Source organism: Parasteatoda tepidariorum, chromosome 7 (genome assembly GCF_043381705.1).
Source record: "Parasteatoda tepidariorum isolate YZ-2023 chromosome 7, CAS_Ptep_4.0, whole genome shotgun sequence".
NCBI lineage: Eukaryota > Metazoa > Arthropoda > Arachnida > Araneae > Theridiidae > Parasteatoda > Parasteatoda tepidariorum.
This window is the reverse complement of record NC_092210.1, coordinates 88,640,652-88,654,145: the sequence shown is the minus strand read 5'-3', so window position 1 is coordinate 88,654,145 and position 13,494 is coordinate 88,640,652. Positions and strand designations below refer to the sequence as shown.

The 13,494-nt window shown below is 28.3% G+C and overlaps 1 protein-coding gene across 5 annotated transcripts in view; it reads left to right on the top strand.

Annotated features, from left to right (window-relative positions):
• Positions 1 to 28: 28 nt before the first annotated feature.
• Positions 29 to 13,494, top strand: part of LOC107449233 (unconventional myosin-XVIIIa) — a 141,081-nt gene continuing 127,615 nt past the window's right edge. For 2 of the 5 annotated variants that reach the window (XM_071182899.1, XM_071182895.1), the window contains exons 1-3: positions 29 to 146; positions 6,900 to 6,974; positions 11,242 to 12,187. In XM_071182899.1, coding sequence (XP_071039000.1) covers positions 11,243 to 12,187 — 945 coding nt within the window. In that variant the 5' untranslated portion in view covers positions 29 to 146; positions 6,900 to 6,974; position 11,242. The other 3 variants (XM_071182897.1, XM_071182898.1, XM_071182896.1) reach the window with 3 other exon arrangements.

Below are 13,494 nucleotides of genomic sequence, written 5' to 3'. Positions count from 1 at the left end.
TTAATTATCAAATCGATTAAATTGACGTAAAGTGAAATCAAGAAAACTATTTGTTTTTTGTTTCGTTTTAACAGGTGTGACGGATGTGACGTTTTTACTATCATCTTCCGGTAATAATTTGTGAGTTTTATTACAAGTATTACTAGGTAACTATGTTTTCTGTTTGATTTTCGAAAGTTTTAATGTTTATGGGAATGGTTTATATTTCCGTTTTTTGCTTTGTGTGTTTTTGACACTTCGCAACCATTTCCCATTGCGGCGAGTTCGAAAACGCGATCTTTCATCCATTCGGTATTTGATATTTTGACAGCTAATAAACTAAATATTTCGATTTAACTTGATCTTTTAGCATTTTTAATGGTTTTTAAATTGGAAGAAAATTAGTAAAATTAAAATGCATTCTTCATCTGAATAATTTTTAGATCTGTGCTTAGATTAATAGTTGAAGAAGGAAGGTATCACAGAAACTAGATAAGAATTTAAATGTTATTTGTTTTTGCCAACTAATCGAGGATATTTTTCGATATTCTTCTTCATTCTCAGTGTATTCGTCACGATGTCATCAGGCATTAGATTTTAAATTGAGCATAATCGATGCGTAATGTAACCTGTTGGGTAGTTTGAAACATTGAAAACTTTCAATTCTAGAGGTTCCATTTAATATGAAATTCCCCATTTTCCATTTAATTTATAATCCTCTTTTACTTTCAAGAGGTTTTCATATTTTTGTAAACTTTTTTTTTATCGTCAGTACAATTTAGTTCAAGATCAAGAATTGTCATAAGTATCTCGTGTTTGTTTTCGAAAAAATCGTTGTTTACATTAAAATGTTAACTTTTTTGATTTGAATGAAGTTGCGTTGGTAACAATTTTACTCTAGATATAAAAAAATGATATTTTATGATAATAAAAATTATTTTATGAGCAATTAATTCAACCATAATGTACAAGTTTTATAAATTTTGAAATTTTTGCAACTAATAGTTATTACATACTAAACACAAATTAATTATATTACTGTTTACTCTATCGAGTATGTTCGACTTCATGATTCAGAGCTTCAAAATTTATATCAGAATTTTGATTAAAAATTTTTTTTAGGTTGACATTTCTTGAAAACATTTTTCTAGAGGACATGCAAGTTGTAAGGGCATTGAATCTGAGGTGGAGGGGGCTATTAATGGTTTTAATTACCTCATAACTATTTATTAAAGGGTATATTTGTGTATCGTGATCTGTTGCGCCAACTACAATCGCCAAGGAGCCAAATAGACTTTAAACTTAAAAATTTGAAGAAAAAAAGCTATAAATGTTTGCCGGGGGGCGGCTACGAGTTATACCTTTTGAGTTGATCCTTTTCTGTGTCGTTTTTTTTTTTTAGTTTCTCGCGGGCCACAGCCCGGAAGTTTCCAAGACTTGGGGATTATTCTGCCACAGATCACGATACGAAAATCTCCCTTTATTAAACTATGTGACAAAATAATTACTTCGAAATTTTTTACAGGAGCAGAAAGTTATACATTTATAATGTTGAAACTAATAATAGGATTATTCAGTAACCTTTTGAATAATATTAACAAATTATTATTGCTTATTCATCAGTTGCAATTTATTTTTAAGAGAACAAAGTTATTCATTCATTATGCTGCAATTAAGAATAGAATTTTCATATATTAATTGAGATGAAATAGTGAATGTAAGTTAATATTATTTTATCAAGATGTCGTTAATTATTATTGTAACGTTATTTTAAATTACAAATATGAAACATTTTGAGATGGGATTGATTTCCTGAAAAATTTTCTCCTGTATTTGTGGTCTGCTGTCCTTTGGATTTTGCAGATGTAGGCACGGGGCAAATTGCCATAGCCATTTTTTTTGGATGGGAATATTTTTTTCCATTGAGATTAAATTTTATGACATATAACTGGGTATTTTTGAATAATTGTTAAAATAATCTTTTGTAAATGCAGTAGTTTATTTTTTTATCCATATAGGATAGCAAAGTATTAATTTAAAAATAAACTATTGCAGAATATTGCTTATTTTACATTAGTAGCCATTGATTTATGATTGAAATTTTAACTCCCAATAAATAATTGTTAAATTAAAATTCGATTTTATTTAATATATTTTTTTTAATCTTTGATGAATAAAAAGATAGAAAACACTGGGCCAAATACAGGAGGATAAATGATAAAGAACTATTGCGACAAAAGACGAAAATGTCCTCATTACTCATGCCTATTTGTGTACCAACCTGTTTTTTTTTATAAAAATTTTTTTTTTTAGCTTTTTTTATGAGTGTACATTTTACAGTTTTTTTCATAGTATAAATTTAAAGGGTTTTCGTGTTCTTCCTGATTACTTACTTATCCTCTACGTGCCTTGGGCACTTAAGGCCTCTAGCATATCCCTCCAACGCCTCCTGTCTTTAGCAATAGATCTTGCTTCCTCCCAGCCAGATATTCCACATTCTTTTAATTCGCCCAAAAACATGCGCTGGATGGTAAGTCTGGGTCTTCAATTAGTTCTTTTACCATCAGGGGCCCATGTAAGCGCAACAGATGAAATTTTTTCTNCCCAAATTTCTTCTAAACAGACCCCTGTGAATGTAAGTTAATATTATTTTATCATTAATTATTATCATAATGTTATTTTAAATTACGAATATGAAACATTTTGAGATGGGACTAATTTCCTGAAAAATCTTCTCCAGTATTTGTGGTCTGTTGTCCATTGGATTTTGCAGATGTAAGCATGGGGCGAATTGCCATAGCCATTTTTTTTGGATGGGAATAATTTTTTCCATTGAGATTAAATTTTATGACAAATAACTACTAGGTATTTTTGAATAATTGCAAAAATAATCTTTTGTAAATGCAGTAGCTTATTTTTTTTTTTTTTATCCATATATGATAGCAAAGTATTAGTGTAAAAATAAACTATTACAGAATATTACTTATTTTACATTAGTAGTCATTAATTTATGATTGAAATTTTAACTCCCAATAAATAATTGTTAAATTAAATTCGATTTTATTTAATATTTTTTTTAAAATCTTTGATGAATAAAGAGATAGAAAACACTGGGCCAAACACAGGAGGATAAATGATAAGGAACTATTGCAACAAATGATGAAAATGTCCTCATTACTCATGCCTATTTGTGTACCAACCTGTTTTTTTTAAAAAAAAAAAAATTATTTTTTTTGCTTTTTGTAAGAGTGTACATTTTACAGTTTTTTTCATAGTATAAATTAAAAGGGTTTTCGTGCTCTTCTTGATTAAATTCTTCATTATTATTACTATTCCTATCAGTAATATTTGTTGCTCTTACTTTTACAACATTTCAAGCAATATTAATTTAAACTAACTTTTAATGGTATAGATCATTGCTTATTGTTCTAAGAAGATTAGGCTTGGTGCCTGTTTAGGACTGTTATGAGCTTTGATTGTTTTTTTTTTTTTTTTTAAATTCTTATAATAAACATTGTATTGTGATGTAATAATCATATTGTACAAATAATACTTTTTTAACAAGTTTCTTTTATACATATTAAAACAAAACACTTCATTATTTTTGTCGATATATTTAACTTCTCCTTCAAGACTATTGTGAATTGATGCATTCTATGTCTTGGATATACAATAACAAAATGAAAAAATTTTAAGGTTCCTTCTTGTAAACTCTATACTAATCTTTGAATATGAATTTAAAAAAAAAAAGCTAAATCAATTAAAAAGAGATTTAATGATATTAAATTCTTGTTGAACGTCTTAAATCTAATGAGCTGTTAAATTTATGTAATTTTTAAAGCAAACAACATATTACAACAATATACTTTGTCAGTTTTTTGTTGCGAATCTTTGTTTTTTCAATTTTTCCAGGACTTTTTACCAGTGCTTTTTTTTTTCTTCATCATTTTAATTTTGTGTTCTCAAAATAATGTTTTGCAAGTTATTACTAACAGATACTTAATTATGAGATTTGCCTCGTATTTATATGTAACTAAAAAAAAATTGTAAACTTTATGTATTTTTCGTATTTGGTAAAATAGGGAAGATTTTTGTATAATTTAGGAGAATGTCCTTATTAGCCTTGAGAGGGATGCCTACCTCTGTGAGAAAGGGCTCCTCATTCTGGGTCACTGACCCTTTGGCGGAATTTTTTCAGGCTTTCTGCGACAAAACTCTCTAGCATTCATATCCATCTGCAAGATAGTTTCAATAATAACAAAGATATATGTTACTGATTTAAATTAACAAAAATCGCTGTGTTTACAAAAAAAAAATACAAAAAAACATAGAATTATTTTCATTTAATATGTAATATTTTTTTTATTCTAATATTATGGGCGATATTATCGCTTTTTGTTGGGGAGAAAACCTCACTAATTCTTTCCAATATCGCATTTTGAAAATCATCACATTAAAAAAAATAATTAAAAATCATTAAACCCTAGCTGTAATTACCGAAAAACAAATTGACGACGAAGACACTCGAATTGAATTCTTCAAAAGGGGTTACCAGTGTTTTCACTGCAGCGCGAGAACGCGAGAATCTCGCATATTTTTTTATATTCTCGCATTAAAAAATGATTACCGCGAGAAATTCGCGCATTCTATAAAAAAATTTCAAAGTTCGCGATTTTCTCGCATTTTGAAAAAAATTTCTCTTTTGCGCCATTTAGAATAAAATCCGTTTCACTTTTCTTCCTGGATCTTTTATTATTTTCAACATCTGCCCCATTATCCCTCTTCCCTATTTACCAGTATTGTTCAGAACCTTTAAGAACAACAGAACACCGTCCTTCCGAATCACGGAACCTCTTTCAGAACGCATTTCTCTGCACCCACATGTTTACTGTAGGTAAGGTTTCTTCATGTAAGACGTTAAAAGTTTTTGCTCGTTAATGTAAGATGGACAAATACCTTGTAAAGCCAATATCTTCTACTCCGAAACGGACAAATGAAAATGAAACAAATGTGGGTAGAAACGATCATATAACTATTTTTAAGACCATCTATAGAGGGGAATNCAGGCTTTCTGCGACGAAACTCTCTAGCACTCATATCCATCTGCAAGATGGTTTCAATAATAACAAAGATATATGTTACTGATTTAAATTAACAAAAAGCACTGTGTTTACAAAAAAAAACAACAACATAGAATTATTTTCATTTAATATGTAATATTTTTTTATTCTAATATTATGGGCGATATTATAACTTTTTGTTGGGGAGACAACCGCACTAATTCTTTCCAATATTGCATTTTGAAAATCATCACATTAAAGAAAAAAAATTAAAAATCATGAAACCCTAGCTGTAATTACCGAAAAACAAATTGACGACGAAGACACTCGAATTGGATTTTTCAAAAGGGGTTACTCAAATTCATATTCAATGTCTGATTGTTGTAATAAATAATATCAGATTTTATAAACTATATGGAAATCAAAAGCAATAATTGCCAAAAAAATTATAGAAGCCTTGCCTTAAAAATTAAATACTCGAATGCACGATTCGAATTTCCACATTATCTGAAATATATCAGGATAATTAAAAACCATGTGAAAATCAATAACTGCCGAAAATATAATCGAACCACTCTATTGATTTATGATACTATCAGCGTAAATTGAACGCCAGAACAAGTGTTTATTTAGATGAGCGATTCAAATTTTACGTGTAAATTTCTGCAAAAATGAAAACTAAAATTTTTTCTTCCCGAAAGAAAAATCTTTCTGCATGAACTCTGTAACGTTCTGCATCAATGTCACCGTGTCGCTGCGATTCTGCCACAGGTGTCACTGATATTAAAGTTTAACAATGATTAAGTAACTTGTTCACAACATTTCTGTACTTGAGTAAATGTTTATCTCTTGAAAGTAATTTATCTTGTGCCAATATACATCTTTAGAGTTTTAATTTAATTACATTCTTGTTATGTTTCTTAATCAAAACATTCTGTGTTAAGAAAATACAAACATCAACTTTTCTTTTCAAAAAATGAGATGTAACAAAAAGAAAAATATTTCGATAAAATATTCTTAAGTTTTGGACCATGAAACTAAGTTTCCCATGTATATATTACGGTAGAAGATCTATCTAACTCAATTCTATGTTTTTTTTTCTCTTTTAAAAAATGTCAAGTATTTGTAACTAAAAATTGTTTTAAAGCATTTTATGATTGAAATGTTCCAGACTAATATTGCTGTCATATTAATATTACTGTTATAAAACTCAAAACCTTGGGTTACAAGGTTTGTATTATTTAGATTTTTTACTATCTATGTATTTTTCTACATATTCCTTACATACATTCTATATCTACACTACACTATATATATTCTATATATGTGTAATATATCTCAACATATACCAGTCTACATATACCAAAGGAACATTTTAAGTTCTCAAATATTATAGTTTCAAAAAATTTTTTTTCAAAAGGACAATTTAAATATTAAATTTTTTCTTTTTACGAGAAATCTAATATTTTTTGTTCATATTAATTTATCAGGGTTAAAATTTATTGAAAACTTAATGAAGTTTTTTGTTACTATTCTATTTTGAGACAACTTAAAAAGTTTTTTAGCACTGTACTTATGCTAGTATATTAGATAACGTTTAACCGTTCACCACAAACCCAGTCATATCTATCATTTGAGGATCACTATTGCGTTCTGCAACTTTTCCTATTGTCCCTCAAATAGAATAGTAGTACTTTTTTTTGAAACCTAGTTTACCTAGATTTAATTTTTGCAAACGACAATTCTGTCAAAATTTTATGCCGAAATCAATGGCATAATTTTTTTTAGAATTTTGTTTGAATTTAATTCTTGGTGTCCCAAACAATTATTGTATAAATAACTTTTTTTATTTTATTTTAGATTTACTGAAGAAAATGAAGTGAAATCTTGGAGAAAATTTGTTTTCATTCCTTAGGTTTAATTCAGTACTTGAAAGTGAGTTATGTCTATGTCTGTCTTTAAATTTAATTTCATTCAATAGTCTGTCATCTAGGTGGCCAACCAAGAAGCACCTATTGAAAAATGTGACTTGGGAGAGTTTTAGCAGTTACATGTGAAGACTGACTATTTGGAAGTAGTCTTTGTATCAATCAGGAGTTACCTGAAATGCGTAGAAACATAACTTGTGTGTTACAATGCTTGCTGCTAGTACAACTATATTTAAATTATTTAGAAATAAAAAAATTTTATTTTTTATTTAACCTATTGAGCTAATTATTAAAAAAATTGGTTTTTACAATAAAAAAAGTTGGTTTTTACAATAAAAATGTTTTTACTTTAGTTCTATTTATTATAATTTTATTTTTTTTAACTTTGGTCTACTCAGACATAAATTTTTAAAAAAGAAAATTATTATTTGGGTAAAAATACCGTAATTAGCTTCTCATAATATTTACATTCACATTTTGATGTTTTTCAATAAATTGGAAGTCAAATGCATACTTGCATTTTTTTTTATTCAGATATCAGTGATTACCAACTATCGACCCGCAGGCCGCATCCAGCCCTTGAAGCCTTTTTTTGGGGCCTGCAAACTGAAATATATTAGTTTTCGTTTTTTTTTTTTTTTCTTCTGTACAATTTTTGTAAAAAATCTATATGGGCTTAAAATACTTTTTTTTCACTTTAAAAAAACATAATTTCTTCGTTTCTATATGAAATTTAACATACCAACGGTGCAAAAAATTTATTTCTCAGATTTTGCATCCAAGAAAATATTTATTCAAACACAAAAGTAATCGTGTGTGTAGCACTTTTTTATTTAGTTTTTTTGTATTTTGTGAATATAATTTAGTATGTGCGTTTCAGAAATTCTCTCATTTATCTTTTTGTAACCACTCATTTTGGACGAAATTATTTATATTTGTAAATTTTAAAATGCATATAAGAGGGAATGAATATCATGTTTTATTTACATTCCTTGAATTGAATATTACGTGGGCGGAAAAGGAAAAAAAAATTAATTTCAGATGCTCGAGAAATTTTTTTTGCTATAATTCCTAATAAGTCGAGAAAAAAAATGTTAATTGTTAATGTACAGCAATATTTAATGTTCCTTCATAAAAGAGTCCCTAAATTTTTGATGAAGTTGTGGCCCGCCATTTGACTGGTGAATGTAAGTTGTATGTAAGTTGGAAACCCCTGAGATAGAGCATTCTTTACAAAAAGGTTGGCCATCAATGGTATAACATTTAGTCATAGAAAATTATACATATATTAAGCTTTGAAAGCATTAACAGTGTTATTTTTTGTATGGCTGGCGGTTTTTGATAAATACAGGAACATGGANCTTGCAAACTGGGAAAATACAGGGAATTTTGTTTCTTATTTTTGTCTTTTAAAAAATGGTACCCACTCAAAGCGTAATCTATGGGATATTTAGCCATGATATTTCAGCTATACTAAACTATTTCACTTACTATAACATTATTTAAATATGTTCAGCTGTTTTCCCACCAATTAAAACTAATAAATATAGTTAGCCCTATATAGCTCACAAAACAGCACAGTAATTGTTGTTTTCTTTTAATATATTGTGTATAATAGTACAGGGAAAACACAGGGAATTTTTTTTCCAGATTTGAGTGGCAACCCTGACAACTATATTTCAATTATTTAGAAATAAATAAATTAATTTTATTTTTTATTTAACCTAATGAGCTAATTATTAAAAAATTGTTTTTTACAATAAAAAAACTAGTTTTTACTTTAGTTTTATTTATTATTGTTATTTTTTTTTAAACTTTCATCTACTCAGACATAAATTTAAAAAAAAAATAGTTATTTGCTTAATGTACCATAATTAGTTTGTCATAATATTTACATTCACATTTTTATATTTTTCAATAAATTGGAAGTCAAATGCATACTTGCATAATTTTTTTATTCGTGTAGAGCATTCTTTACAAAAAGATTGACCATCAATGGAATAACATTTAGTCGCAGAGAAATTATACATATATGAAAGCTTTGAAAGTACTAACAGTGTAATTTTTTGTATAGCTGGCATTTTTTAAAATATATACAGGAACATGGTGAAAAATAGAATTTTATTTAAGGAAGGGCCGGAGGCCCATAAATGAGAACATTATACCTCTGGCAACTAGATACAATAGTGGTGATTTGACTTTGGAAAAGGGGTTCTTATATCTTTCTGGATAAGATATTTGCATATTGATAGATCTTAGAAATGTGGAATTCAATCAATTTCCCACGCTACTAAAGATACATCATTACATTTTTTGAGATAATTAGATCAATATTATCTCTTTTTTATTCAGGGAAAGGTGGTTTTAACTAATTGTGTATTAGATATAAGTTGTATTTATGAATTAGAAATACAGTAGAGAACCGATTATCCGGAATGATCGGAACTATCACCATTCCGGATTTCTGAATCGCTACAAAAAGCCGTTTTTTTAGTGTTAAACCCAACTAAAAAAATATATATATTTGTAAATAATCTTAAAAATAAGATAAAATGATGAGGTAATACACTAATGATTATTTCTGAAATGATGGTAAGGTAAACATCTTTCAAAAAAGAAAGAAAAATTCTAAAATCTTATGAGGAAAAAAAAATTTGTTTTTAAAAATTGCGGGAAAATTTATCAAATTTTGTTCCGGGTTTTTGGTTTTCCGGTTTTCTGATTTCCGGATAACGGGTTCTGTACTGTAATATATAGTTGTTTTAACATTACGTATATATGTATATACTGCCTATAAAAATCAGGGCTCGAAATTAATGACTCATTGTTCCAAGACCACTAAATTTGACTTGGACCACCATAAAATAATCATTAGTAGTCCCTCTGTCTAGTGATCAATATAAAAAAATGGTATGCTGTTTTTAATTTTTTTTGTTTTTTTTTTGTCACAAAAAAACATATTTCCTCATACTTCTGATAATTCATTTTTTCTGTATTAGGATTTTTTATTTTAAATTAACTGAACTTTTTTTTAAAAATAAAATTTTAATGGAGACACATAAGCAGTTGGGTGAATGTTTTACCGTGTGTACAGACTAATAATATATTATAGCAGGGTGGCCACCCACCTGGGAAACCTTGAAAACCTGGAATTATCAGGGAATTTTTTTTATACTGGAAAAAACCTGGAAATATCAGGGAAATTTGGATAAAAACCTGGAAAAATCAGGGAAATTTGGATAAAAACCTGGAAAAATCAGGGAATTTTAAAGAAAAGCTGGAAATTTTCCTTTGATAATTTTTTTAATTTCACTATTTTAAATTATTTACTAGTTTTCTTAATTTAAATTATTTCATCCATTATACCCACTTTTTTTAAATGGAAATGTATCGCCAAACAGTTGAAATATCATCAACTCAGTGATACTTTGCTTGCAGCAAAATTTGCTCCATTACAGTGTAAAGTTAGTTATACATACTACAATTTTTTGTAGCTTTCATGTGTCAAAAAAAATTAAAAACTTTGTATTATGCCCATAATGGCCCAATTTTTAATTTTTTAGGAAATTTATAAAAACTTTTATGTCCAAAAAGGAGCAAAACAGTTTTTTGAGAACTTTTTACATTTTGCTTTTGTCATTTGTAGACTAAAACTATTAGTTTAGTGGTCTGGCTGTGCTGTAAGAAGCCTATTTTAGAAATACAGTACAGAACCCGTTATCCGGAAATCAGAAAACCGGAAAACCAAAAAACCGGAACGAAATTCGATAAATTTTCCCGCAATTTTTTAGAAAAATGTTTTTTTCCTCATAAGATTTTAGGATTTTTATTTCTTTTTTGAATGATGTTTACCTAACCATCATTTTGGAAATAATCATTAGTGTATTCCTTCATCGTTTTCTCTTCTTTTTAAGATTATTTCCAAAAAAAAACAAAATTTTTTTTGTTGGGTTTAACAATAAAAAAACGGGTTTTTGTAGCGATTCAGAAAACCGGAAAAATCAGTTGTCCGGAATAGCGATGATCCCGATCGTTCCGGATAATCGGTTCCCTACTGTACAAAATTTTTATGAGGGACTGATGTAAACTATTTTTGAAAATTTTAAGTTTACCACATTTTAAAATGACTGAAATTTTATTGTTTTAATTGAACTTTTCCTTGTTTTCATAATTTATTAACATTTACACTGAAAAAAAAATTTAAATTGTTGTAAGAATTCAATTCAAAAATAAATACACCCTTCCTTATTATTCTTTTCCTTTCTGTTTGACAGGATGTTTCGCTGGAAAAAAGATAAAGACAAGGAAAAGGAGGACAAAAAGAAGAAAGACAAGAAGGATCGTAAGGATCGTAAATCAACTATTGAAAAAGAAAGCTTGACTGCTGATGAACTTAAGCGTTTAGATGAAGTGCGAAGAAGCTTTACAAGCAGTAAAGGACATTCAAAAGATGACTCATTTGACAAGCAAAGTAATAGTAGCGATTATAGCCTAAACTCTCCTCATGATACAAGTCCATCAGCTAGCAGCATGATTCTTGATCCTAATAAATCTGGGAGTCCATCAAGAAAGCCACCTCCAATACCAAAGAAGCCTACTTTGCTCGTAAAACCAAACCAATCGACTAATAATGTTGAGACAACCCCATCACCACAGGGGAGTACATATTCTATGGCATCCCTTCATCTTGGTCCAGTTAACTTAACTAATGAGATGCTTGCCTTTATGGATCAAATGAACAACCCGAGTAGTGATATCTTTGCGGCCTCTATTCCTGCCAAACCAAGTGTTCCGTCTGCACCACCGTCACAAGTGCCACCTGGTGAACAGGGAGGTTACGGAATGAGATGGAAGTCGTATGCCTCCAATCTTAGATTGCCTCCGGTAACATGTCTGCCAGCACCAGTAAGAACTCATTCTATTTGTAAGAATGCAGATATATTTCCTCATCCAAGTAATGCCAAGAAAACCAGCAAAAGTGTTCTGTGGTCTGGAGAGCGACTTCTGAAAGTTAACGAAATATCTGTGGAAAATAAAAGTAATGAGGAGATATCAGAACTGATAAAATCCTCAGATGAACCTATTACTATAACTGTCCAAACTGTTCCTGAGTTGAGAGAGATTACCAGGAAGTCAGACTGTGATACACAAACTGTCGAGAATTCTGAACAGAGATCAGGATCGTTATCTCCTGGAAGTAATATGAGATTTAGAGGACTGGTAAGAAATTTTTATTATTCTTTAATTTTAAACTTCATTATTATTTATGTACAATACATTTTAAATGTACTATTTTTCTCAGTAAATCTCTGCATTTGTAATTTGAATAGAATATTGTATTTAAAAACATGCAATAGTTTAATAGATAGTTTAAGTTAGATAGTTGAAATGCTGAACATTTTCTTAACTAAGTATGGATACATTATTACAAATAGAAATTAGCTGATTTTCATGCAAAATAGGTGGTTGACGTGTAAATTATGTGTTTAAAAAGAGTATTTAAAATTCTTAAAGCTGAAGATGAGTAAAGCTGAAGTTTTTTAACTGAAGGTTTTTTTAAAATTTTTAATCTGGATGCAGGATAATAATAAATTTTTAATCTGGATGCAGATTAGCAAAATGCTAATCCACTAGTTAGTACATGTTGATTGCATCTGTATAGAATATTTATAAAAATATTGAAAACTGAAGAGTTTCTATTCTAATAATTGATATAATTAAATAAAAACAGAAATCAGTTATTTTCTACATTTTGAATGCTGCTGAGGAAGGAAATTTCAAAATATATATAAAATGTTAATTACTATAAAATATGAGTAATAAGACATGTAAAAAATCTAACTTTTGTTATTTTTAAATAACTAAATCAATATCTGCTAGTGTTGATTGTTGAATTATTTTATAGTTTTGTCAAATTTGTTTTAAAAGATAAAATTATTGTATAAATTTAAAATACAGAAATGTCATTAATCTGACATGTAAAGGGTTTTTCAAAAAGATAGACATAAATGAATTAATAAGTATGTAATAAAATATAAATTGGTCATGCACAATCTACATGCAACTAAAAAACGGAACATATAAAGTTTTTTTTTAATGCAGGTTATAAATGTCAATGTGTCTCCATTTTGCTGCTTGGACATAAACATCTAAGCCAACGGTTCCCCATTTAAAAAAAAAATAATTTTTAAAGTAATTTTTCTTCTTGCCTCCTCCTTAATCTTTATTATATTACTTTCCATATTTTCTCTATATTTTTAACTTAGTTTATGAGTTCTATATACTTCAGCTTATGCGCAGTAAATAAGACTTATTATGTTTTTTAATTTTCTTTATTGTGATATATATATATATATACAGTACCGCTCAAAAGTATCAGTACACCTAGAAACTTATAAAAAAATGGCAAAATTCAAAGTGTCATAACTTCTTTAAAAATGATTAAAAATGCTTCTGCTTTAGCTCATTTTGAAGCTTAAAATCTCTACTTTTATGTACTCTAATTGTTTTTAAATGCAAATTAGTTA